Source organism: Misgurnus anguillicaudatus, chromosome 11 (assembly GCF_027580225.2).
Source record: "Misgurnus anguillicaudatus chromosome 11, ASM2758022v2, whole genome shotgun sequence".
NCBI lineage: Eukaryota > Metazoa > Chordata > Actinopteri > Cypriniformes > Cobitidae > Misgurnus > Misgurnus anguillicaudatus.
This window is the reverse complement of record NC_073347.2, coordinates 24,426,965-24,450,541: the sequence shown is the minus strand read 5'-3', so window position 1 is coordinate 24,450,541 and position 23,577 is coordinate 24,426,965. Positions and strand designations below refer to the sequence as shown.

The 23,577-nt window shown below is 37.3% G+C and overlaps 2 protein-coding genes across 2 annotated transcripts in view; both read left to right on the top strand.

Annotated features, from left to right (window-relative positions):
* syt14a (synaptotagmin XIVa) overlaps positions 1-23,577 on the top strand; it is a 166,994-nt gene that overhangs the window by 90,523 nt on the left and 52,894 nt on the right. The window lies entirely within an intron of this gene.
* utp25 (UTP25 small subunit processor component) lies at positions 10,481-23,342 on the top strand. The gene is made up of 13 exons (XM_073873385.1): positions 10,481-10,674; positions 10,761-10,800; positions 11,213-11,384; positions 11,807-12,058; positions 14,261-14,349; positions 14,462-14,660; positions 14,801-14,994; positions 15,245-15,461; positions 15,581-15,783; positions 18,278-18,460; positions 18,622-18,731; positions 22,287-22,532; positions 22,609-23,342. The coding sequence occupies exons 1-13, from the start codon at positions 10,574-10,576 to the stop codon at positions 22,862-22,864; spliced, it is 2,262 nt and encodes a 753-aa protein (XP_073729486.1). The 5' UTR covers positions 10,481-10,573; the 3' UTR covers positions 22,865-23,342.

Sequence of the window (23,577 nt, the reverse complement as noted above, 5' to 3'; positions counted from 1 at the left end):
AGTGTGTCCTTTAAAATGCACATGAGCGGATGAAGTGCAAACACTGATCACAATGATAGTGGTTTGTTGAAATTGAAACTCAATTGTTCTATGAATTATTTTTTTCTCTGCACTAAATGGCAGTGCTGTGGTTGGATTAAGGGGTGGTATTATTATAATAAGAGCTCCTTATGACATCATAAGGAGAGCCAAATTTCAACGACCTATTTTTTCATGTGCTTGTAGAGAATGGTTTACCAAAACTAAGTTACTGGGTTGATCTTTTTCAAATTTTCTAGGTTGATACCAGCACTAGGGGCCCAATCATAGCACTTAATTATGGAAAAAGTCAGATTTTCATGACATGGCCCCTTTAAGGAACGATTAAGGGTGTTTTCACACCTATAGTTCGTTTGAGCCCTCCAAACGCTCTCAGAGCAGTTCAGTGTGTATATTTAAACAAACCAAGTGACCCCCCTAAAAGGACCCAAGAGCAAACCGTACTCAGACCACCTCTGGATGTGGTCTGAACATGGTTCGCTTTTGTGTTCTTTTGTGGTTCGATTTCTTTTTTACATGTGAACGCAATGAGGTCCCGGTCCCCTTCATGTGTCGTTTTAACATGTATCAAAATCAACTGCGGCACAGAAAACTGGGGTCTGAGTTCTTATGAAGTTGTGATGTGAACAAGAAAGGGTCTGAAATCACTTCAGTTCTGAAGAGGACCAAAAATAGAACTGGGTCCTTTTTTTGAAACACTTAAAGGACTGAGGTCATATTCGGCTCCTTTTCTGGTTTACTTTAAGTAACTTATTTTAAAATGAACTATATGAAAACACCCTTAAATGCAGGTGTTCGAACAGTAAGATAATTCCTCGTGAGAAATGATGTATGACTCAACACTAAGTCTACTTGTACACTATGAAAATGTTGCTTATTCAGTACTTTATTTATACCTAACCAAACAGTTAGCCACAAAAAAAGTGGTAGGACAGTCATGAATAAAGAAATTTTACTTATGCCAATACCCCCTTTAAAAAATATTTAGATGCCCATTTAGGTTTTTATTTTATCTACTGGCAAACAACACACACAGGACTGTGGGACACCCTTAGCAGTAAAGGTTTCATCTGGCATTAAAAATTCAACCAATAAGACATCTTAGTAAAAATTATGTTATTCTTTAGTAGATTCAATAAATGTTCACAGGCAATTATACTGCATAGAAATCATTTTCTACAGTATACAGTATTCTGTCTGCAAACGTGTCTGTTTGGTTGCAACCCAGTATCATGAAATGACGTACCTATAGTCACGTAAATTTGTGATTCTTTTCCGTGACACTGTCACGTTTTTCCGCGTTTTTACATGACTGTATAACGTATTTCTGTTCACGTGTCATTGTCAACTGTTTTGTCCTATTTTCAAACCATTGTCGCTTCGGTTTAGGGTTAGATTTACATAAAATGACGTCCTTACCCAAACCCCACTCTTACCCTAATGCCAAACGACATATAAATATTAAAAAAAAATAGTATAAACCAACACTTAAGGCATCCTGCAAACACCAAATCTAACCCTAAACCAAGGCGACAATGGTTTGAAAATAGGACAAAACAGTTGCGTAACAAATACGTGAAAATGACACGTAAACAGAAATACGTGATGTGGTCATGTAAAAAACGCAAAAAAAAACGTGACAGTGTCACGGATAAGAATCACAAATTTACATGACTATAGGTACATAATTTCGTGATACAGGGTTGGTGCGTGTGTGTGTGTGTGTGTGTGTGTGTGTGTGAGAGAGAGAGAGAGAGAGAGAATTGTGGTTATTCTATCTAAAGTCTCTTAATCAGACTGCATTACTGTGAATGATGTGTGCTGAAACTTCTCCGGGACTTGCTCGTGCACCACATTTAGGGTCGAAAGGTCGAAATTAAAGGGCAGCCTTCTGGGTATTCATTTACAACATGGTTGTCCTCTGTTTCTGGGTTTCTCCCTGTTCTGTAAGGATAGTTTGATGCTGCTCTTACTGATTACGCCAATGACATTCAGTGAAGATGACAGCCAATGAGAGGTGGGAGCTTCCTGCTGACCTCTCCTTACCCCCGGGTCCTGACAAAGTGTGTCTCCTGAAGGTCTTTGCTCTACTTATCCCCCCTCCAAAAAAGCATTGGCCCTCTTTTCCTGACTCTAATCAGTTCTGTTTCAGTCCTGTGGCTGAGATCCCTCAGTAACGAACCACAACTAATTGGACAGATGCAATCGGCGTGACAATCGGGTCGTCATGGATACCAGGTTACCAGGGCCTGATATTCGATAAATAGGTGGGAATGAAATACAAGCGGGAGCAGAGATATGTCAGACACATAATCATGGACGTGCGATTGAAAACATATGAACGCTTTGGACATGCATGAGGACATTTGCACACTCGTGCCTGACTGCATCAGGCACAGCAGTCAGACTTTCCGCAAAGCGGTATGATGTTACGGAGAAAATTAACATTATACTGTACGGTCCATGTTTGCATCAAGTACTAAACACTTAGAGCAATCTTTATATTTAAACACAGGTTTGAGATCAGGGTTTGTGCCAAATGCTGCCAGAAATTGTTCTTCTGGATGAAAATTGATTATGTTGGCTTTCAAAGCGTTTACTAAATTTGATGAAGAACTGGAACGCTGATGAAGTAGGTGCAGTAAAAACACAACCTTAAACAACTACATCCGCCATGTTGGTATTTAACTTTAATCCATGCTTCCTTTGACCTATTGCGTACTAACAGAAACCACAAAAACGATTTAGGAAGGTGCTGTTAAACAAGTACACTTTAACCAAGACGACTTTTTACATTCAGCTTGTTTACAAATCTAACAACCACATGCAATTTGTGACTTAGACATTTTATACTGTAGTAGGCCTACACATAGTCGAATGCACGTTTCCTTTCTCTCTAAATACCTTGTTGAAGATGCACTACGTTGTAAAATGCTTTCATTAGTAATACGTTTAATAAATTACATTTTTAGCTTTGCTTTGTTATTATCACGAAGAATAAGTGAACATTTTTCTCTAGCATGTCCTTCCATCTGTTCCCTCAGGCCAGCTTTCCCAGGGAAAAACGATGAAGGGATAAAGTGAATAAAAATATAAAGTGCAGTAAAAAATAACACAAGAATACAAGAGTTACAGCCCAAGAGCTCAATGCAAACTGTTCCTACTGTGCAGCTACATAGCCTACTGTTCTACCACCTCGAAGACGCAGCAAGAGAGAGAGGGAGAGGAATGAAGGAGACCCCGACGAGGACACGTCGGGTCCACCCAAGAGAAAAACGGTGAACGAAAGAAAAGCGAGTAAGAGATTGGATGACAGATTTCCAGTAGAGAAAATAAATGAAGAATTTAGGTAGAGTGTTGACTTTATACTCAACAAGAGAGAAACATTGATACTGTATAGAAATAAAGACGGGATGGAGAAAGAAAGGGAGGGGGAGACCAGAAGCAGAGCTTACTGTATATTGTTGTAGTGAATGATACTTATGAGGGCTAGATTTTTGAAAATGCCTCTTAAGTGAAAACTGTCCTACTTGTGACATTTGAATCGGATCTCACAATAGAATTGGCTTACATTGTCTTAAAACTGGCTAAAAATTGCCAACGAGTGTGGGCATAAGTTAGTTTATAGGGATTGTGAAGTTAATAGTAAATAGCATTGTGGGGATGTTTAATAAAACTTGTAGCAATGTGGTAAACAGTATTATATAGGCATGCTGGCTTTCTATACATTTACATTTATGCTTTGTCAGGCACTTTTATGAAAAGCGATATAAAGTGCATTCTATTTTTATCAGTACCCATGTGGAAAATGTAAATTAAAATACCCTTTATTTTAGTGCACTTAGTAAATGTACTATTATCCAGTGGCGACCAGTGACTTCTTTTTTCAAGGGCACACGATGCGAAGTTCGTCACAACATGTATGTAGCGCATCATGTGTGGTTCCTTTTTTCAACATGTGTGTTCTGCGCGTCGAGTGATCCTATGTGTCTTGTCAAAATAAGTGCCTGCTGCATACGCGTCTAAAGGGTTTATGATAAAAGAGACACTCGCGTTTGCCAGATACTCGCATAATCTCATGCATAATCAAAGTTTACTGTTAAGGGAGTGTCTTGCGTGTATTTGCGTGTACGGTTTTGACGCATCTGCAACAGGCACTTATTTTGACAAAACAAAAGATGCACACAGGATCTCTCGATGCGCAGAACACATATTTTGAAAAAAGGAATCACACACATGACACTCCAAACACTTATTTTGAATTAGCGCCCCTTGAACGCGCCCCCACTGCTATCATCATGAAATAATTTTGCACGTAATATACAAAAAAGTAGTCTTAATACTTCTTAATTGTAACACAATGGAATGGCAGACAGTGAGATATTGAGTGGGTGGAGTGAATGAGGATGACGATGAAGGTGATGCAGTCCTGACATTAATATTAATTTAAAGGGACACTCCACTTTTTAAAAAAAGGTTTATTTTCCAGCTACCCTAGAGTTAAACAGTTGAGTTTACGATATTACGCAGTGCCCGAAAATAGTCCCCAGCTATTGAAAGTTGCCAAGGGGACTATTTTCAGGTGCAGCGTAATATCATTGCGCTTGCTGCACCCATGCTGCGACAGCAAAGTCCTTGATTATTACGCCAGAATGAGAGTATAGTTCTTAGACATATCGGCATAGAAAATCACAACTTTTAATTTTCCATCAGTCTTGGTACACGATGTCACTAAAGAAGAGTCAAGTTTTAAATAGGAAAAATATCGAAACTCTTTGGTTATTTTTAGATGTGATGCTAATGGTCTAATCAGATTCAATGAATTATGCTAGGCTATGCTAAGAGTGCTACCGCCAGACCCGGAGATTGGATGAATGGATTCCAAAACTGTAAAACTCAATTGTTTAACCCTAGGGGAGCTGGGAAATAAGCCATTTTCCAAAAAGTGGAGTGTTCCTTTAAGAACATCTAAGTGTACTCAATTGTGCTATTTTGAGGGACCATTCAATCAATTTAAGTATTCAATTTAAAGCAACACTATGTAGTCTCCATGTAAAAATGACTTACAGCTCCCCCATGTGGTTGAAAAGCGCAAGAGTGCCTGGTATCAGACACTCTTCTGCAGGCAGGGTTACGGGCGGGGCTGTGTGATCTACCCTCCACCACCACTTTCAGAGTGTGCTTGTAGCAGCTAGGAGGCTGCTCAGGTTGCAGCAAAGGTACAATTTGTCCAGTTAAAAGTTGTTCTATCACTGAAATAATTTTAGAGACATTATTTAAAAGTAAAAAAAATACATAGTGTTGCTTTAAGTATTATTGGTATTTATTGTACATAATACAAGTGCACTGAAGTACTAAGTATACAGTACTTTTAATGTGTATATTTTATAGTGTATATTTGTAACTTTTATTTGGCACAAAAATAAAGTACTACAGATTGCTGATATTTAAGTACATACTTTATTTTTACCTTGGTATGTGTGTTCATACCTAGGATCTTTGTGTTGCTAATGCAATGCTTTAAAGGAAGTTGTAAACAACAATGAAAAGATACCCTCTGTATTTCTAGGAACCTCTCTCAGCACTTTTTTCTTTGGAGCAGGTGCATTCAGTCAGGTGGTATTAAAGATAAGCATCATGTAATTAGCTGCGGTGTATCACAAAGCTATAGGCTGAATTCCACAGTGTGCATTAAAAACAGGATTGTTTTTCAAAAACCAGATAATATGTTTTTTATCAGATGACAGTGTCTGTGCACATATTTGCTAAGAGGCAGGCACGCCTCTGCAGGTAAATTTCATTCTTTCTATCCCATTGGCACCTTCTCTCATTCAGTTATCTGTCTGTTATTGCATCACTTGGCACTTCTCTAATAAAAAAAAACATTACACAAAGGATTCTTTTCTATTGGCCGTTGATATACGTTTACAAGAGTTTATGCACTCTTGTATGAGATTTTGTTCAGACAATGAAACAAACGACACACTTTTAATTCTCATTATGACTCTGTAAATGCAAGCATTAGTTGAGTTTATCTTTGTGTAATGACATGCAGTTTATATTAACTCAGATTAAGATTTTTAACTCCCTGAAGATAGTTCTCAATTCATTTTTATTCAAAGTCTCAGCATATTTTATGAAAGCCACAACATTAAGGAGTGAATTAGTTCTAATCATAAAGTTGTCATCGGGAAGACTGGAATGTTCCTGTTTGCTGTAGGCAATAAGTGTGAACCTTCACTCATTTAGACAGATTACAGTCCATGTGTGGTTTACCAGACTATCTAAACAAATATAACCAGGTGAAGTGTTTTACTAAAATACACAACCTCTCTCTCTAACACTTCAGGGGAAAGGACATATAAAGGCTTCTGAGGAATCGTATAGGTTTGATTGACTGAATTCGTGGATTAGCTTTGGCCCAAGGTTCAGGGATTCAGTCACTGTTTACTGAAACCCCAGGTGTAAAAACTCCATCCACTGGACATATAGGCACAGTCCCAACATGATTTTCTTGAGCGCATGTTGGCCCACTTATTTTTCAAGCACCAACATCCAACAAAAACACTTAACGATTTTATACATATCACTATGCTTGTGTTACAATCTACATCACCTGTTTGCAGTTCTTCGGCCCTAATGTGCCCCATATCATATACCTGTGGCCCGTCATCTATGTTTAGCCCACTATCTGCCACCTTGCTATTACATACCCCACTATCTGCCCCAGGCTAAGTGTTTCTGTAAGACTAACTCCGCTGCCAACTATTGGCGAGAGGCTGTTTCATTTTGATGTGGGTAATTTAACAAGAGTCCCGTAAACGTCTGCATTTTTCTTTCAGTGTGCTGTAGTTTTGTCTCTCATTTCTTTAACAAGCTGGAAAACACTTCAAGAGGCATCAGACTCCAACACATGTAGACCAGCTGCAACGGGTCAACACAAATGATCAACAACACTATTTAAGCATGTTGAATCTCTTACTAAACCGAATAAAGATTTTTCTGTTTAAAACATGGGTGCCCCAGTAAAGCGACTCCATTGAGTTGAAAATTGGATAAATATTTGGTCAATTAAACGCAATTTGGTTCAGTAAATGCAATTGATATGTGCGTAATTATCGTAATCTGAGAACCTTCCAATAATTGCTCAATTTATTTGATGCCAGTTTTCAAACATGCGGAGAATATTCAGAATACTGATCTTGCACCTCTAATGGAAATTAATGCTGGTTTATTCTACTGTCTCACCAACAAAACATTACACTGATGTGTGAGGTTTTATTGGGAGATTAAACAGTTACACATTTGATTGACAGTAAGCAGAAATAGTGTGCTCTCTAGTGTTACGGAGAGGAACTTTTAGATCCACCAAACTTGGTTTAACTTAAAAAGTAAGTTACCTGGTTGCTTAAAACTTCAAAATATAAGATTATATTTTAACAACTTTTTAATTAACTAATATACTAAAGTTGAACTAACTCAAAATTTTAAGGCAACCAGGTAACTTTCTTTAAATTTAACCAACAAATATTTTTTACAGTACAGATCCATTTACAGTTGAGCTAATACTGTAAGTTTACATAACCCTGGCAAAATTTTATTTAGCAAGAAATACTACCTTTTTCTGACAATAAAATATTAGCAATTTAGAATTTACACCATCCTGTTTCAAAGTCTTGGTGCCCATGTGGCTCTTAATGTGTTCCAAACCCAGATAACTCAATTTTTTTGTCAAAACATGTTTATTAATTATCATGTTTTGTTGTGTTTTATTGTGCTACTTAGCTGTATTTAGTTTTTTTTTTTCAAGGCTTAAAGGTGCAGTGTGTAAATTTTAGCAGCATCTAGTGGTGAAGTTGTGAATTGCAACCAACGGCTCAGTCCACTGCTCACCCCTTGCTTTTAAAATGCATAGAGAAGCTACGGTAGCCGCCACCAGAAAAACATGTTATAGGTCGGAGACAACTTAGTAAAAAAGTTTGTCCGTTAAGGGCTTCTGTAGAAACATGGCGTCACAAAATGGCGACTTCCACGTAAGGGGACCCTTTGTGTATGTAGATAAAAACGTCTAATTCTAAAGTAATAAAAACATAACGGTTCATTATAAAAGGTCTTTATACACCACTGATAATATAGTTTTGTATATTATTTTGCATTTCTGTCAAGAGATCCTTCTCAAAATTACACACTGCACCTTTAAATCAAAACAAACCAACTGCAGTTTAATTGGTATTAATTGAAATGCACAATCAAAAAACACGATTTTTGCACAATTTTAAAAGAGAGTTATCTCAATTTGGCACCAAGTCATGTTATAGTCACAAATTTTTATATATATTTTTTGTGTCCATGGCACGAAATTCAGCTTTTTTTCGTGCCTTGAGCACGAATGTTTTTTTTGTCTCACTCAGCACGAATTTCTTTAAAAAAAAATTGTGTCCATGGCACGATTTTCTTTTTTTGTGTCATTTTATGTATTTTTTCTTTTTTTAAATCATTGTCGCTTGGGGTTACACAACATTTGGGGTTTGTATGTACGGTAATACGGAGCACCTAAGGGAACATGGAGCAAAAATTAAATAAAGTTTAGTTTCGCGTGCGCACATGAAACTATCGAGTGCACACGTGAAACTTTCTGGTAAATGGAATGCATTTATATAGCGCTTATAACAGACCTATGGCCATCCAATGCGCTGTACATGTTGCCTCACATTCACCCAAGTCACCTTAGGGGCTCTGTACTTTTATGTATTGGTTTCTACTGTTAAAACTATTCTCACCTAGAGTTGGTGTTAGGTTTGGTGTTTGGATGTCTAAAAATGTAACAGAAAGTGATTCCCCAACCCAAGCAACAATGGTAAGAAAATAGGAAAAAACTATGAGAAAACAAAACATAAAATGACATGAAAAAGAAAGTTGTGCCACGGACATGAAAAACTATTTAGGCCCATAAAAATATGTGCAAGTTACACGAAAAAGACATTCGTGCTCAAGGCACAACATTTTTTTTTTATCAAATTTTCCGTGACTATAACACGACTTTCCGTGAGATCAGTCTGCTTCATAAATACATCTTCTAGTCTAGTCAATGTTGTATTATTCCTTTAATATTTTGCGAGGGGTATGTAAACTTCTGAGCTCATCTGTAATAGTTCCTGTAGTTGTATGACCCATTCTAAAACACATTACATGAGATTCATTTACAGTAACAATAAATGACAATATTATATTTTATTTCCCTGATGCATAATTGGTAAAGCATCATATTAACAGAACAAAGGTCATACATTTGATCCCACACATACTGATAAAACGTATGGCTTGAATGTACTATAAAAGCATCTGGCAAATGCATGCAACAAATGATACTTCAAAATGTTAAATGCTATCAAGTGAAGCTAAGAAGATCAAAACCTTGCAGCTGAGCCATGGATACAATGCCAATGCAAAACAACAGAGAGAAATAAGAAAGCACATAAGCACTGTCAAGTGGATGATTTTGCCTCGTATTTACACACACAGAAAAAGCTTTATCACAATAAGTGGGCAGAAGACCACAGGCGGCGTCCAATCTATCAGCTCCGCTTCGCCTCTTTGGGATGGCGTTTCAGTGGCGTTCGGGGACACTTACCTTGTCTTCACGCTGGCACCCAACCGTGTTTTTCTAACCTTTGGTGTGTTTATGACTCACCCCTGAGCAGAGATGTGTGTGGTTCATTTGTTTCAGCTCCCCCTGTTTTCTCTGGCCTCCAGCCCTGCTGTTATTCATAGGCACCCTAATCACCAGTGGGGAATATGCTTTATAATCACAGACCACATGTTCTCAGAGGCTGGGGTGGTGGGGGGAGAATTAAATAAATAAATATATAAATAACCTTTAAAAATGTCTCCGTATTTGGTAACCACACATCTGGTTTTGTTGAACGTTATGGAACCATTTTCAATGATCAAATCAATTACATACATTCTTACACGCCCCTCCAGCCAAGAATTTTTCAAGTACAGTCAAGGTAGCGCACATCAAACACCAGTTCTTCTATGGTGCTGATGAACACTCGATACATTTGCTGCACCTGAAGGAATGGAGACCCATTCCTCCACGCCTGCGGTGTTTGTAATTACTTAAAGCTGTGTGACGCACAGCCGGTGGGAAGTAAAAGTCTGACTCGCAGGGGAATGATAGGGCATGTCAAAGGCAATAATCATACTGTGGCTATCTACTAATGAAACACCTTTAAATGAGGCCTATTGAAAGATAAACTGATGACATGATTCCTTTTGCTTTGGCAGGTGCTTAATGTGTGTTTAAATCTTTGCTTTTGGTTTTTTTAAGCAATTAAACTTCAGGAAGGAGAAAACCTGTTATTAAATGGTTTGTTTTATTTTCATTCATTTTTAAACTAAGAATAGAGAGAAAATCAGTGGCCTCGTTCTTTGTGCGTCTACTCCAGGCCGACGGGTGGCGCTAGAGTGTTTGCCGGCAGTATTATCAGAGAAGAAAAAGCAAGTGCGGGGTACACACGTGTGTACAAACATGGGCAGAAGAAAGCGAGGAAACCAAGATATTAGCAAATTAACAAAGAAACAGAAGAAACATCTAAAGGAATTTGGAGAACAGCATCCTTTTCATGATAAGTAAGTGTTGCGGTCATTTGTTTGAAACAGCAGAAGTTAGCCTTCTGAGCACAACGACTAATTTTCATCATTCGTTTGTTTTATAGTGTTGTCGAGAGGCCAGAAAAAACTCAGATTTTGCGATTGGTAAGTAGTAACCACCTATAGATCAAGTTTCCTTCTTAAGTCGTGATCTAGAAATGATCAGATGCAAATCACGTAGCGTTACCGTGTCCATCCATCAGCCTCCTGTAGTCGCATGATTTGACAGCTGACGTAAGTTATGTGTGCACCTAAAGTAACGTTTTGAAGTTTTAGTTGTATGTTGTATATGTGTTAATTTTGGCACTTGGATATAAATCCTTGGTTGTTTCTGTACTTAAACCGGTTTAGTGCAATGCACGGCATTGAGTCGTCGCTTGCGTGCTAAAACGTCTGACATGGGGAAAAATGTTTACATCTGATAGTATAAGTGAAGCCTCAAGTACAGCTGGTTTGCATTAGTTTTCCTAGTTTGTTGTTCAGTCACATGTTTAATACGTTTCTGTGTCTTAAACAGCCTGGCAGTCCAAAGCACCGGGAGCCTGAGAGTGAGGAGGAAAGTGATGAAGAGCAGCAGTCTGCTTATCAGAAACTGCTTTCTACGATAATCCAAGGTGCTAATGATGGCAGTGACGAGGAAGAAAGTGAAGACGATGAGGAAGAGGAGGAAGTTGTTGAAGAAGTTGAAAGTAAGACTACTGCAATAAATTTAAGTAATTCATCCCAAAATGTCAGCTTTGTCCGCCCTTGTGTCATTCTTAACCAGTTTGACTTTTTTTCTGTGGAGGACCAAAAAAGATATTTTAAAGGTACTCTCACAGATGAAAGTCATACTGGTTTGGAATTTCCTTTGGGTGAGCTAATGAAGAAAATGAAAATTTCCATGAAAGCTGGGAACTTCCTGTTTTTTGACAATCCAGTTCAAGTCATATATTTAAAAAAATATAATTTTAGTTTAAAAAGCTTTACATACATGGGTATAATTTATATATTGTACAAAACTATATGTCTGGTACAAATTTAAAGGTGACATTGCAAAAATGTTGTCAATGGGTAATTACATGAAGAGATGCGGTGCTTCTGCTGTTAATAGCTTTTTCATTAAATTTAGTGGAAGGAGAGGGTGAAGAAGATGAAAAGGAAGTTGATGATGATGATGACGGGGATGCCGAAGAAGATTTAGAGCAAGAGGATGAAGAACCGACAGATGATCCAGAAAATAAAGAAAACCCTGAAAAGGTAAATGAAGATACAGAGGAGACCGTAAAGGAAGAGTTTACAGATAAGAAGAATGAAGCTGCGTTCTGTTTGGAGAGCAACCTGCCTGCAGAGGGAGATGAAAACTCAGAAGATTTGAAAGAGGGTGAGCAATTCTCATAACTTTTTAGTCAGTCTGAAATCTAACCTGAAATGATTATTGATCCTCTATTGACATGGAGTTTATCTAACTTATTGCAAACCCTCCACTGATATACGAAAGGTGCCCTTCTTTTGTCGCTTTTCCAGTGCATACCCCACGGTTTGGTTTGGGTCAGCTTATTTTTGGGGGCTTTTCCACTGGGTGCAGTACGTAGTACTCGCTACTTTTTATATAATATAATAACACGCCTATAATCTATGCAATGGTATGTAAACTATGCAATGGAAAAGCGCCATTTGTTTCTGACAGGCATCAGCATTTAAAGAAAAATACAATTTTTTAATGTTTTACTATGTTTTTACCTCAACTTAGATGAATAAAGCATACCTATCTTTTTTAAATGCATGCACTTAATCTTTGTACAGCGCGTCATGAATGTGTTAGCATTTAGCCTAGCCCCATTCATTCTTTAGGATCCAAACAGGGATGAATATAGAAGCCACCAAACACTTCCATGTTTTCCCTATTTAAAGACTGTTACATGAGTAGTTCATGGGGGGTCATGGGGAATTTTTAAGCAGATAAAAAATTATAACTATATTGTATGGCAGAAGAGCAGTTAGTTTGCAGCACTTCGACCTCGGTAAGGAATGATTGGGGTTTGGCTAAACACATTCACAACGCGCTAGTCAAAGATTAAGTGTACGCATTGAAACAAGATAAGTATTAGGGGTGGCACGATTCATAAAAAAAATCGAACCGTTCGGTTCGCTTGTCTCGGTTCAGAGCGCGCGTGTGTCGCATGGTTCAACGGTTCATGGCATGCGCAATGTAGCCTCATGCCCTGTATGTGACCTCAGATAGCGTGTTTCCCTTTCGCGCGAAAGAAGAGGTGACTGGTTTGGAGAATAAGTACTGCAGGAGATGTTACGTGTAAAAATGGCAAGTGGGAGAGAAAAGGAAGTCTGCCCGGAGTTGGAGGATGCGCCAGCGTCGTATAAGTTTGGTGTGTGGAAACATTTTTATTTCGTGTTAACTATGATGACAGCGGAAATTAAACAATAGATAGAACTGCAGTCTATGGGTTGAATGTGTTCGAACAGCCAGAGGAGACCGCCGTCTCTCCGACCAGACCATTTATCTAATCTGAGGTACTGAACACAATGTTTTACGTCTTTTCGTATTCAGCGCAATTTTTAGCCTTTCATTGATAAAACGAAAGCGACTGATTTCCGCGTAGTTTCATTTTACTAGCGTGTGAAAGTTGCACGATCTTATTTAATAAATTGCCCCTCAAAGTAATCAGGAGAGAAGTAGTCAAAAGTAAACAAAAGAGACGGATTTAAATATTACAGGTGTAAACATTATGTTTCTCTCTCGTTCACATATACTCTCTGCAGTATTTAAGCAGCCTCTCAGTGATAAATCTTAGAGCTACACTGAAGTTGGCATTTTGATAAATGCAAGTTTTCTTTGTGTGCTAAAAATGCACACAAAGTTCATGTAGATGGCAATACACATTCTCTTTTTTGCCAAATAAATGAAAAGCATGTTGAAATCATCAATGTCTTCCCTCTTGCTGTATCAAAATCTCACCTGGCTTTCCTCAGGGATGGTCCCAATAATGTGCTTAAAGTCAAATTCAGTTTGTGCATGATTACATGATATAACTTTTTTAATTCTGTATCCTAAATTATGGATAATTGATACATTAATAAGATAATACATTTCTGTAGTGTGAAAAATTAAAAGAAAAAATAACAACAAGAACCGTACTGAACTGAGAACCGTGACCATAGAACCGTGATACGAACCGAACCGAGGGTTTTGTGAACCGTGCCACCCCTAATAAGTATGTATTAATTTGTCTAAGTTGAGGTAAGAACATGGTAAAAAACTATGGTGTTTTCCATTAAAGCTCAAATTTGGTGAGGTTAAAGTGCACAAGCTACCACTCATTATTTATATACCCAAGAATGATATACTGCCACTTTCCCAAATGGGAGCAGTAACCCTTGTAGTCTTTCTCTGAACAAAAATTAAACAAACAAAAAATGTCTAATGGTCACTATGGTCTCGTGGTCCACATGGACATGTTCAAGCAATAGCAGCATTACAGAAAGTCAGAATTTAGTTTGACATTTAGTGCTGAGTTTATAGACTACAACTAAAGTGTAATGACTTTTGTCCCAATGTTCCTTGCAGACATGTTTGTAGAGCATCAAGAGGTAGAACTCAGTGAAGAGGATGTGCGTCGAATCTCAGAGGGGTCAAAGGTCAAGACTCAGGTTAAGGTATATTGCTACTTTTTAGTCTGATTATAGCAGTCAGGCCATATTTCTGTAGTCAGATTTAAAATCGTTACAAATAAGAAGGAATGATTCATGTGCACGTTGACTTCTCCAGTGGCCGAAGCTGGGCACCCTGCAGTGTGTTTGTCCTCTGGAACGTTTTCCACCTGTGGGACAGCCCTCCTCTGCTCCTATCCCAACCTTTCACAAAACCATCAAGGCTAAATCATGCTTGCTTAACCAGTCCTCCCAACCTGGAAGTGGCACTGTGCCGGAGATCACAGAGCTGCAAAAGGAATTGCTTGGTCTCATGGGTATGTCAGTAAAATTAAAATCTAATGTGTTTACTACACCAGGTGTCATCTATTTTTTTTTTTTAAGGGACATGTAAGTCTCATGATATGTTTTGTCTGTGATTGTTACATTTATCCTCTTCCATATTTTGTTTTTGCAGGTACATATAGAGATGTGTATTTTGCAAACAGCTCGCCCTTGAGAGAGGCTAAGGAAGTGCGGAGTGCCTACTGTCTTCATGCCCTGAACCATGTGTTAAAGGCCAACACTCGTGTGCTTAGTAATAACGCCAAGTTGAAGGAAACTAAAGATGCAGAGGAAGATTGTCGTGATCAGGGCATTACCAGACCAAAGGTACAACTGGCCTCAATTTGGATATTTATCCATAGAGTATCCATAAATGAAGGATAGTTCACATAGACGTGTCCGAACACTACAGTGTTGCATTTTATAAACTTTAATCTTGAAAGCGTTGAATACCTGCTTCCTCTTTAACCTGATATGACTAATATGTGAAAATTAAAGACCATTACTATGTATATTTTGGATACAGGCAATAGTCCTGCGATTGGTTCCTTTTTATAATTTACCCTTCCTCTTCAAGGTGTTGATTCTAGTGCCATTTAGAGATGGAGCACTGCGCGTGGTCCAGACATTTATAAGTCTAATGGAGCCTAAAGGGAAGAAAATGGACGTCAGCAACAAGAAGAGATTCAAAGAAGAGTTTGGAGAGGAGCCAGGCAACGTGCCGCCCAACCTGCAGAGACCTGACGACTATCATGCTGTCTTCTCTGGAAATGTGGACGACCACTTTAGAATAGGTTGGATGAAATCACACCTATTCCTTTCCTTTACAAATCCTAAATGTTACTTTTGAAAAAAAGCATTACTGTTGAACCGCCTATAATATTGGATATTTTCTCTCACTTTCTGTGATCAGGTGTGTCAGTTATGAAGCGCAGCATGCGTTTATATTCTCCATTTTACTCATCTGACATCATCATTGCGTCTCCACTGGGTCTTCGAACTGTTCTGGGTGCTGATGGTGAGAAAAAGAGAGACTTTGACTTCTTATCTTCCATTGAGCTGCTGATTGTGGATCAGGCAGATGTGTTCCTCATGCAGAACTGGGAACATGTGCTGGTGAGTCTCTTGTAAACTCTGAATGTAACTTTGCCATAGAGATGATTAAAGGTGCAGTGTGTAAATTGTAGCGGCATCTATTGGTGAGGTTGCGAATTGCAACCAACGGTGTAGTCCACTGCTCACCCCTTGCTTTTGAAACGCATAGAGAAGCTACGGTAGTTGCCACCGGACAAACATGTCATCGTTGGAGACAAAAATGTCCGTTAAGGGCTTCTGTAGAAAAATGGCAGCACAAAATGGCGACTTCCATGTAAGGGGACCCTCGGTGTATGTAGATAAAAAGGTCTCGTTCTAAGGTAATAGAAACATAAGGGTTCATTATAAAAGGTCTTTATACACACCTGATGTATATCTTATTTTGCATTTCTGTCAAGAGATCTTTCTAAAAATTACACACTGCACCTTTAAATTGATTAGTACTCTTAAGGCAGGCGTACACGGTGCGATTTTTGCTGTCGTAGGAGCTCGCATGCGATTTTTTTTTCTCAGGACCAAATCGTTCATGCTCGTATGGTCGCGGCTCGCACCGTGTGAGAGGAATTACGAGCCGAGCCGAGCAGGTTACGAGCACCTTACGACCTCCCGATAATTTTTAAACATGTCAAAAAAGTTCGGGAGCTGTCGGTATAAATTCGTAGTGTTGGTGCGGGTGAACGAGACGATCTGGCAAAGCACTTGAAGTTGACCAATCAGAATGTACAAAACACAGAAGAAGAAAGACAAATGTGGCACTGCTACCTCAAATCTGGACGACAACTCTATAGCTGGCTATATGTTTCGCGCACACACACACTCCGGTGACCGAACATCATGACAAATATGACAGGTCCTTTCAGTGACGACCTCTTGATCAGCTTCTTTGCCTGAAAAACCTGTCATACGTGTTTTTGTGATGTCCGGTCACAGCTTTGGATGTGTGCGGAAACAGAAGAGAGTGTGGATTAAGCTATAAAACGAGGGCTACTTTTTGATATTAAAACTTTTTTGTTTTACTTTGTAATGTTGATTTTTCTTTACTTGTTAATATGTTTATCATTATTTACAATCTAAACATAAAATAAGCCAACTAAAATATGTAATAAATAAATATAAAAATTATTAGACTCCGTGCAGAGACCACTGGTTTAAACAGTATAGGATGGACAAAGAATGTCGCAATTTTGTGTAATCCAAGCTGTGCCAAAGTCGCTGTAGTAGCCTAATGAATGGATATTAAAAGGGCTGGCGTGACAGAGAATAAAAAGCAACGGAATGTCCATGTTTAATAGGCTATAAGATATGCATTTATTGTTTTACACTTTTTACTCATATAATAAATGCAAAATAAATTGTCAATGAACAAGAGACTATATTAAACATGATGATCATACGCGGAGACGACGTTTTCCAGATTATTATGGAGCTTCTGCTTTAACAAGAGCTTAAACGTTTTTGTTCGGTGTTTTTACCCATATATATTTTTTTTTTTACATATTTTCGACCAAAGGAACACATGATATAGCCCAATGTACGTTGTTATGGTAGCCTAAGCTTGTTCTGAAATGATGAGAATATTTAAATGACTAAAAATGTAGGCTATCTCTAAAACTTTATTTAAATAATGATTAATTTGTTTTCATACTATATTGGTATTGCTATGTATTAATTTACCTACTGAGAAAATGCCATATATTAATATGCAATGCCTTCTGTATGGCATTTATTTTGTACATTTACATGAGCACAAATGCTGCGTGCTCACTTTTACTTCAAGACCCCGCATTGACCGAGGGTCCGCGTACATTTGCAATAGACAATGCAAACAAGCCTAGACAATGTGCTTAATATTACATTAAATGATTTTCGTTTTACAAATTAATATTTGGCTGTAGATGTATTGTCTAAATAATTTAATCATAAAGGGAAAGACGTGTTACGTTATCTTACCTTGCGTTTTACCTCAATTGCTCCTCATTCTGCATTTACAAATAAATAAATATGCCCACTGAATTTGTTTTTAAACGTCATATTTATAAAAAAGCAACAATATATGTAACATTAATAATACCAGTATAGATATTTACTTGGCACTACAATCGTGATAGAAGATAAAACCGCATATGCGCTAGCAAGAAAAAACACTGCCAGAGAAATTCCTTCACCGCCACAGCACTAGACCTATATTGCAATTTCGGAATGCATAAACAGAAATACAAAAAAACAGAAACAGTTTTCTGCACAAAAGCCAATATCTTTGCCGTATTCTTCTTGTTTTATTTTTTGTACATTCTGCCACTCACAGGTGCGAAATTGCTTACGTCAGAATTCCTCAAGTCCTACAGTAAAATCTTGTCGTGTGTGACTGCGTACGAATTATTTTCGCATAAACTCACTCGTGTCGTGTGCGAGAGCTCACGACGTTCCGACCGTCAGAATTCGCACCGTGTACGCCCAGCTTTAGATTATCATCTGCTTAACATCCATTGATTCTTTACCTTTGCTTGTGTTGCTGCATGTGATGAAGCATGTGAATCTGCAACCGATAGACTCGCATGGAGTCGATTTCTCCCGCGTGCGCATGTGGAACCTAAACAACTGGGCAGCGCATTACAGACAAACACTGGTGTTCAGTGCAATACAAGAACCCCAGATCAACAACATACTTACCAAATACTGCTACAACTACAGGGGCCAGGTACACAGCAGTGATGGGTTTTCGGTTTATTTCTGTCAGGCATTCTTTTCATATAAATTGTTTAGTGTGACAATAAAAGAATTGTGGGGAAATAAATTGCAGTATCCTATATAAACAGATTGACTGCATATTTAAGTAGATGGTTTGTGATGTTTTCTCAGGTGTGCAGTAAAATCATTCCAAAGGTGGGCTCAATCTGTCAGGTACTTGTGCAGTTACCACATGTGTTCCAGATGTTTCACTCTGACAGTTTCATGGATCAGGATGCCAGGTCAGACAGCTGCTGTTTTATATTCTAAACACTAGAGGGCGACAGCATCATAATAATAATAACATGTTTTGTAGCTAAAGCACAATCTGTAGTAAAACTATTTAACTAGTAATCAGTTTATGTTTGCGACTTAATTGATATGGTGTTTCATCTGTGTTTAATTTGCATTCACAGTATTATGATATGTATATATACAGCATGTTATTTTAGTAGTTTGTCGCATACAAAACCAAACACCGTATGATATTTCAGGTTTTGTTAAATAGTCCTCCCACAGTAGTATGCAATAAAATTATATACAATAAGAATAAAAGTCTGTATTTAAATATATATATATATATATATATATTAGGGCTGTCAAAATTAACGCGTTAATAACGCGTTAACGCAAATTCATTTTAACGCCACTAATTTTATTAACGGAGATTAACGCAACGCGCAATTTCTGTTTGACCCTTGGTCCAGCCCATAGTTGAATGAACAGAGACGCAGACAAATGTGACTCTCTCTAAATAAGTAAAAGGTTTTCATAGAAATAAGAACATTAAGCAAATCGTCTACCAAATCCAATGCTCTAAATGCTCGTTGGACATCTGATATGATCTTTATTTATACGTCTGAGAGGTGTAACGTTACCGTCCTCCTAATGCTTAATCTAATACAAAAATGCGTCTCAATTCATTTTGGTTTCGCTTTTATGCATGACTTAGAAAATAGACTGCAGGACTTGCTTGATGTTAAAAGAGTCATTAAGAGAAATAAAGTTCGGTACCTGATTAATGTTAAAGAGTTATTAAGAGCGACAAGACTCAAAAGCGATCCCCTCACGCTGACTGACTGATATCTGAAGCGCGTGCACACAGACGCGCGAGTGCGCGACCCGGATATAGAGACATCTACACAAAATTACAGTTTTACAAATATCTGTTTTGATAAGAATTCACGCAGGTAGGCTCTATAATCTGTTATGTTTTAAGTAAATGTTTGGTTAACTGTTGGGTAAAACTATCTGATGTGTAACATTATATTAGATCACTTAGATTTTAAGCAGTCTGTCTCAATGTCAATCAAACAAAAGGAAAAAAAGTTGAACATACATTGATGATGTTTTTGCTTTGTGTGTGCTAAATCTATAAGTTTTACCAGTGATTTGAAGGTATTGATGTGGTAATATAATGTATGGATGTGGAAATGTTTGTGGTAATTTGACTCTTTCAACTGCAAACACGTGTAGTTCTGTCATATTTTGTTATATTTCAACAAATCATGCATTGTTCTATGTTTTAATAGAGAATGTCAAAATATGAACAACTATTTTTTTTAAATTTGCTAATTCCGACTCAACTTGCCGGCACAGGTCACAAATGATGCAGCAGCAAACAAAAATGGAGAAAGAAAATTTTCTGAAAGGAAAATTCATATACAAAACAATGGCTGGTGATTCTGTTAAAATGTAAACAGGCTGTTGTTAACATACATTTGCATAAAGCATCTATATATGTATATATGATTAGAATATTAAAAACCTGAAAAGTGTTAAATTAGGGTAAATTTAGAATGGATAAAAATGTGCGATTAATTTGCGATTAATCGCAGTTAACTCATGAAATCATGCGATTAATCTAGATTAATTTTTTTAATCTATTGACAGCCCTAATATATATATATATATATATATATATATATATATATATATATATATATATATATATATATATATATATATATATATATATATAATTTTTTTTTTTTTTTTTTTTTTTTTTTTTTAATTTAGGTTTCCTGTAGTGCTATCTTATTACCATGAATAACATGCTTAACTTATCATATAAAAAAAGTCTAAAAAAAAGCTTTGTTTCTGCCACAATTGAAGAGAAGGCAAGGAAATAATAAGTAAGGGATAATGTAGAGGTAGCTGGTAGTTATCGGGAAATAAGCCCCGACAGTGTGATCAGGACCCGACGCGAAGCGGATGAAGGGGCTCATTTACCCGACAACTACCGGCCGCCTCCACATTATCCCGCTTATTACACGCCTTCTTGCCACATAAGAAAAAAACTGGACATAAATATGAATTTGAAACATTTTATTGGCATATTTGTTTTAAATTAAAATTTGTATCCTTCCGCGAAACTTTGCACAGATGCATAAAATTATCGTAATACCTTTTTAAGATCCTCTGCTTCATACTTGTCTGTCTCCATTTTTTCTCTTTTAGCCACTTTGAGAAGTTTTAATGCCCATTCTGTATTTTTTGTGTGTTGGCTTCGTAGCTGTCATGGTCTATTTTGTCAAGTTCAGTCTCAGTAAGCTCTCTGTGTCTTGTCGTTGTTCGTTCTTCTATCTACTGTTTAAATGTTTTGTTTTTTCCGTACATGTTAAAATGAATGTCAAAATGTCCCATTCTTAATTGTGCTTGTCCAGTGTTTGTCGGTTTGTCACAAGATGGCGCCAAACAGTAATCTTTGTTGGCGCGGAGGGATTTAAAACATACAAGTAGCGCCGGCTATGCGTTATTACTTTGGAGCGGTTATTATTTGAAAAGAACGAACCTGCAAATGTCTCAACTGACCAATCAGAATCAAGCATTCCAGAGAGCCGTGTAATAATAATTGTTAGAGTGAAAATGGGGTACACAGAAAAAGTGTAAACCACCTGACTCGGATCGCTAATATGTCACCCTGGACCACAAAACCAGTCATATCCTACATCAATGGAAAGGTAATTTATTCAACATTTAGATGATGTATGGGTCATTGACAAAAACGGTTTGGCAAGATGAGAAATTCAAAAATCTTTAAAAAAAAAAAACTTGTTTTAAAAGCGTGCATCAGGTTTATTTCAATGCACATAGTGTATTTGTTGATTTTTTTTTTTTTGCAATAAAAAATTACATTTGCACCATTTTTATGAAAGTTAAGACTGAATAGACCTGAAAATGTCCAATTGTGTAACCGCCAATTGCCCCAAAGAATGAGAAATATTAAATATTTGATCCACCTTGATGGCATGTAAGCATAATCATCATCAAAAAAAATAATAATTTTATAATATTATTTTATTAATGTATTTATATTTTCAATTTAAAAAATACTAGTTACACCAAATTGGCATTTTTGCAATTATTTTTTCAAAATGGAATAAAACCAGAAATTTTAGACTTGGTCCTCAAAAAAGAGAATGTATGCAAGTAATCTGCAATTTTATTTTGAAATGTTAACCCTTTTACATTGAACCATACAGACACAAAATAATTAACGTCACGTCAATGACCCATATATCAATTTAAAAAATTGACCCTTATGACTTGTTTTGTGGTCCAGTGTCACATATATGAGCATTGATATAGGAGCATTTAACAGGAATGAGTACCTGAGGAGAATGTTCCTGATCGTACATTCCTTTTGGTTATTACACAATCAAATTGTAAGAGTCTGCTTGAACTATTACAACAGTATGCAATGCAAGTTAAATCCTGTAACTACAACATATGTGATGTTTTGAACGAAAGAGTACTATATGCAAGCATTTAAACAAATTTACCCATAATCCTAGGTTCCGGTTCTTTGTGGATAACATCCTGCCTCAGTACAGAGACTCTGTCATGTCCCACACTCTCATCTATGTGCCCTCATACTTCGATTTTGTTCGTCTTCGAAACTATCTAAAGAAAGAGGACGTCAATTTCGCAAGTGTCAGCGAGTACTCGCAGAGATCAGAGGTTTCTCGAGCACGACATTACTTCCAGAAAGGAGACAGACAGTTTCTGCTCTTCTCAGAAAGATTTCACTTCTACAAGAGGTATGGTTTAATAAAAACTGTTGTTTATGTGCGCATTATTAAATGTCATACTTATTTCCTTCAACCTCTTTTTCAGATACACTATTAAGGGAATCCATAACCTGATCTTCTATGGGTTACCTACCTACCCTCATTTCTACAGTGAAGTGTGTAATATGCTTCAGGCTGGCGTTAGAGAGGGCAGTTCTGCCAGTTTCACCTGCACAGCCCTGTACTCCCGATATGACACACATCGGCTGGCTGCCATCACCGGAGCCGATCGAGCCGCTCAGATGCTGCACTCCAAGAAATCAGTCCACCTTTTCATCACAGGCGAGGAGAACAACACCTAAATGTGTTGGGAATAGCTGACAAAATGTGACATTTTCACCTCTCAGAGAACAAATCTGTTATTGGAGAGGATTTTTTTTAAGCCTTCAAAGCAGTCATCTGGTTGAATGTGAAAGCTGAATGCTGAACATTTTTTAATTTGTTTAACCCCATGTCATTTCATATACCCGTCTTAAAGGAATTTGTATCTTACAAAGTGGCTAATTCATAAGAAAAACAGATTAGAAAAAGCAATAATGAAACCCCGGTCGTATACTTAATATCACAGGTGCAAAAGCAGATCATCATAAAACATACAAATGATTTAACCACCTCATAAAAGTTACGAATTGCCAGATTGTGTTGCATAAGTTTATAGTGGCTGTCTCTGAAACCTATTGAACAAAAAACAATAAAGTTAACCCATATGGGACTTACGAATGATCTATTTTCCATGTCATCTCAAGCACAATGCTGTATAAGAATTAGATTAAGTCTTTAGATTTGTGTTTGTTTTTGAACCATTTGATTTAACGCTTTAATAATCTCTGGTTTTCATTACGGTTGGTTGAATAGAAGTGAGCATTAGTTCATCTGTAATGATCACGCTGAGTCTCCGCTCACTGAAAATCACTGACTGTAATTCTCCTAATTTACCTCCCGGTGTGAAAATTCAGCATGAAGCATTTAAAAATTTACAGTTAGTCATATTTTATTTACATCTCTACCGATCAGT

What these genes read in the sequence shown, in the direction of transcription:
- utp25 (XM_073873385.1), top strand. Translation starts at nt 10,574, where the DNA reads ATGGGCAGAAGAAAGCGAGGAAACCAAGATATTAGCAAATTAACAAAG. An exon ending in AAACTCAGATTTTGCGATTG is followed by an intron (nt 10,801 to 11,212) that starts GTAAGTAGTAAC and finishes TGTCTTAAACAG; the next exon opens with CCTGGCAGTCCAAAGCACCG. An exon ending in AGATTTCACTTCTACAAGAG is followed by an intron (nt 22,533 to 22,608) that starts GTATGGTTTAAT and finishes CCTCTTTTTCAG; the next exon opens with ATACACTATTAAGGGAATCC.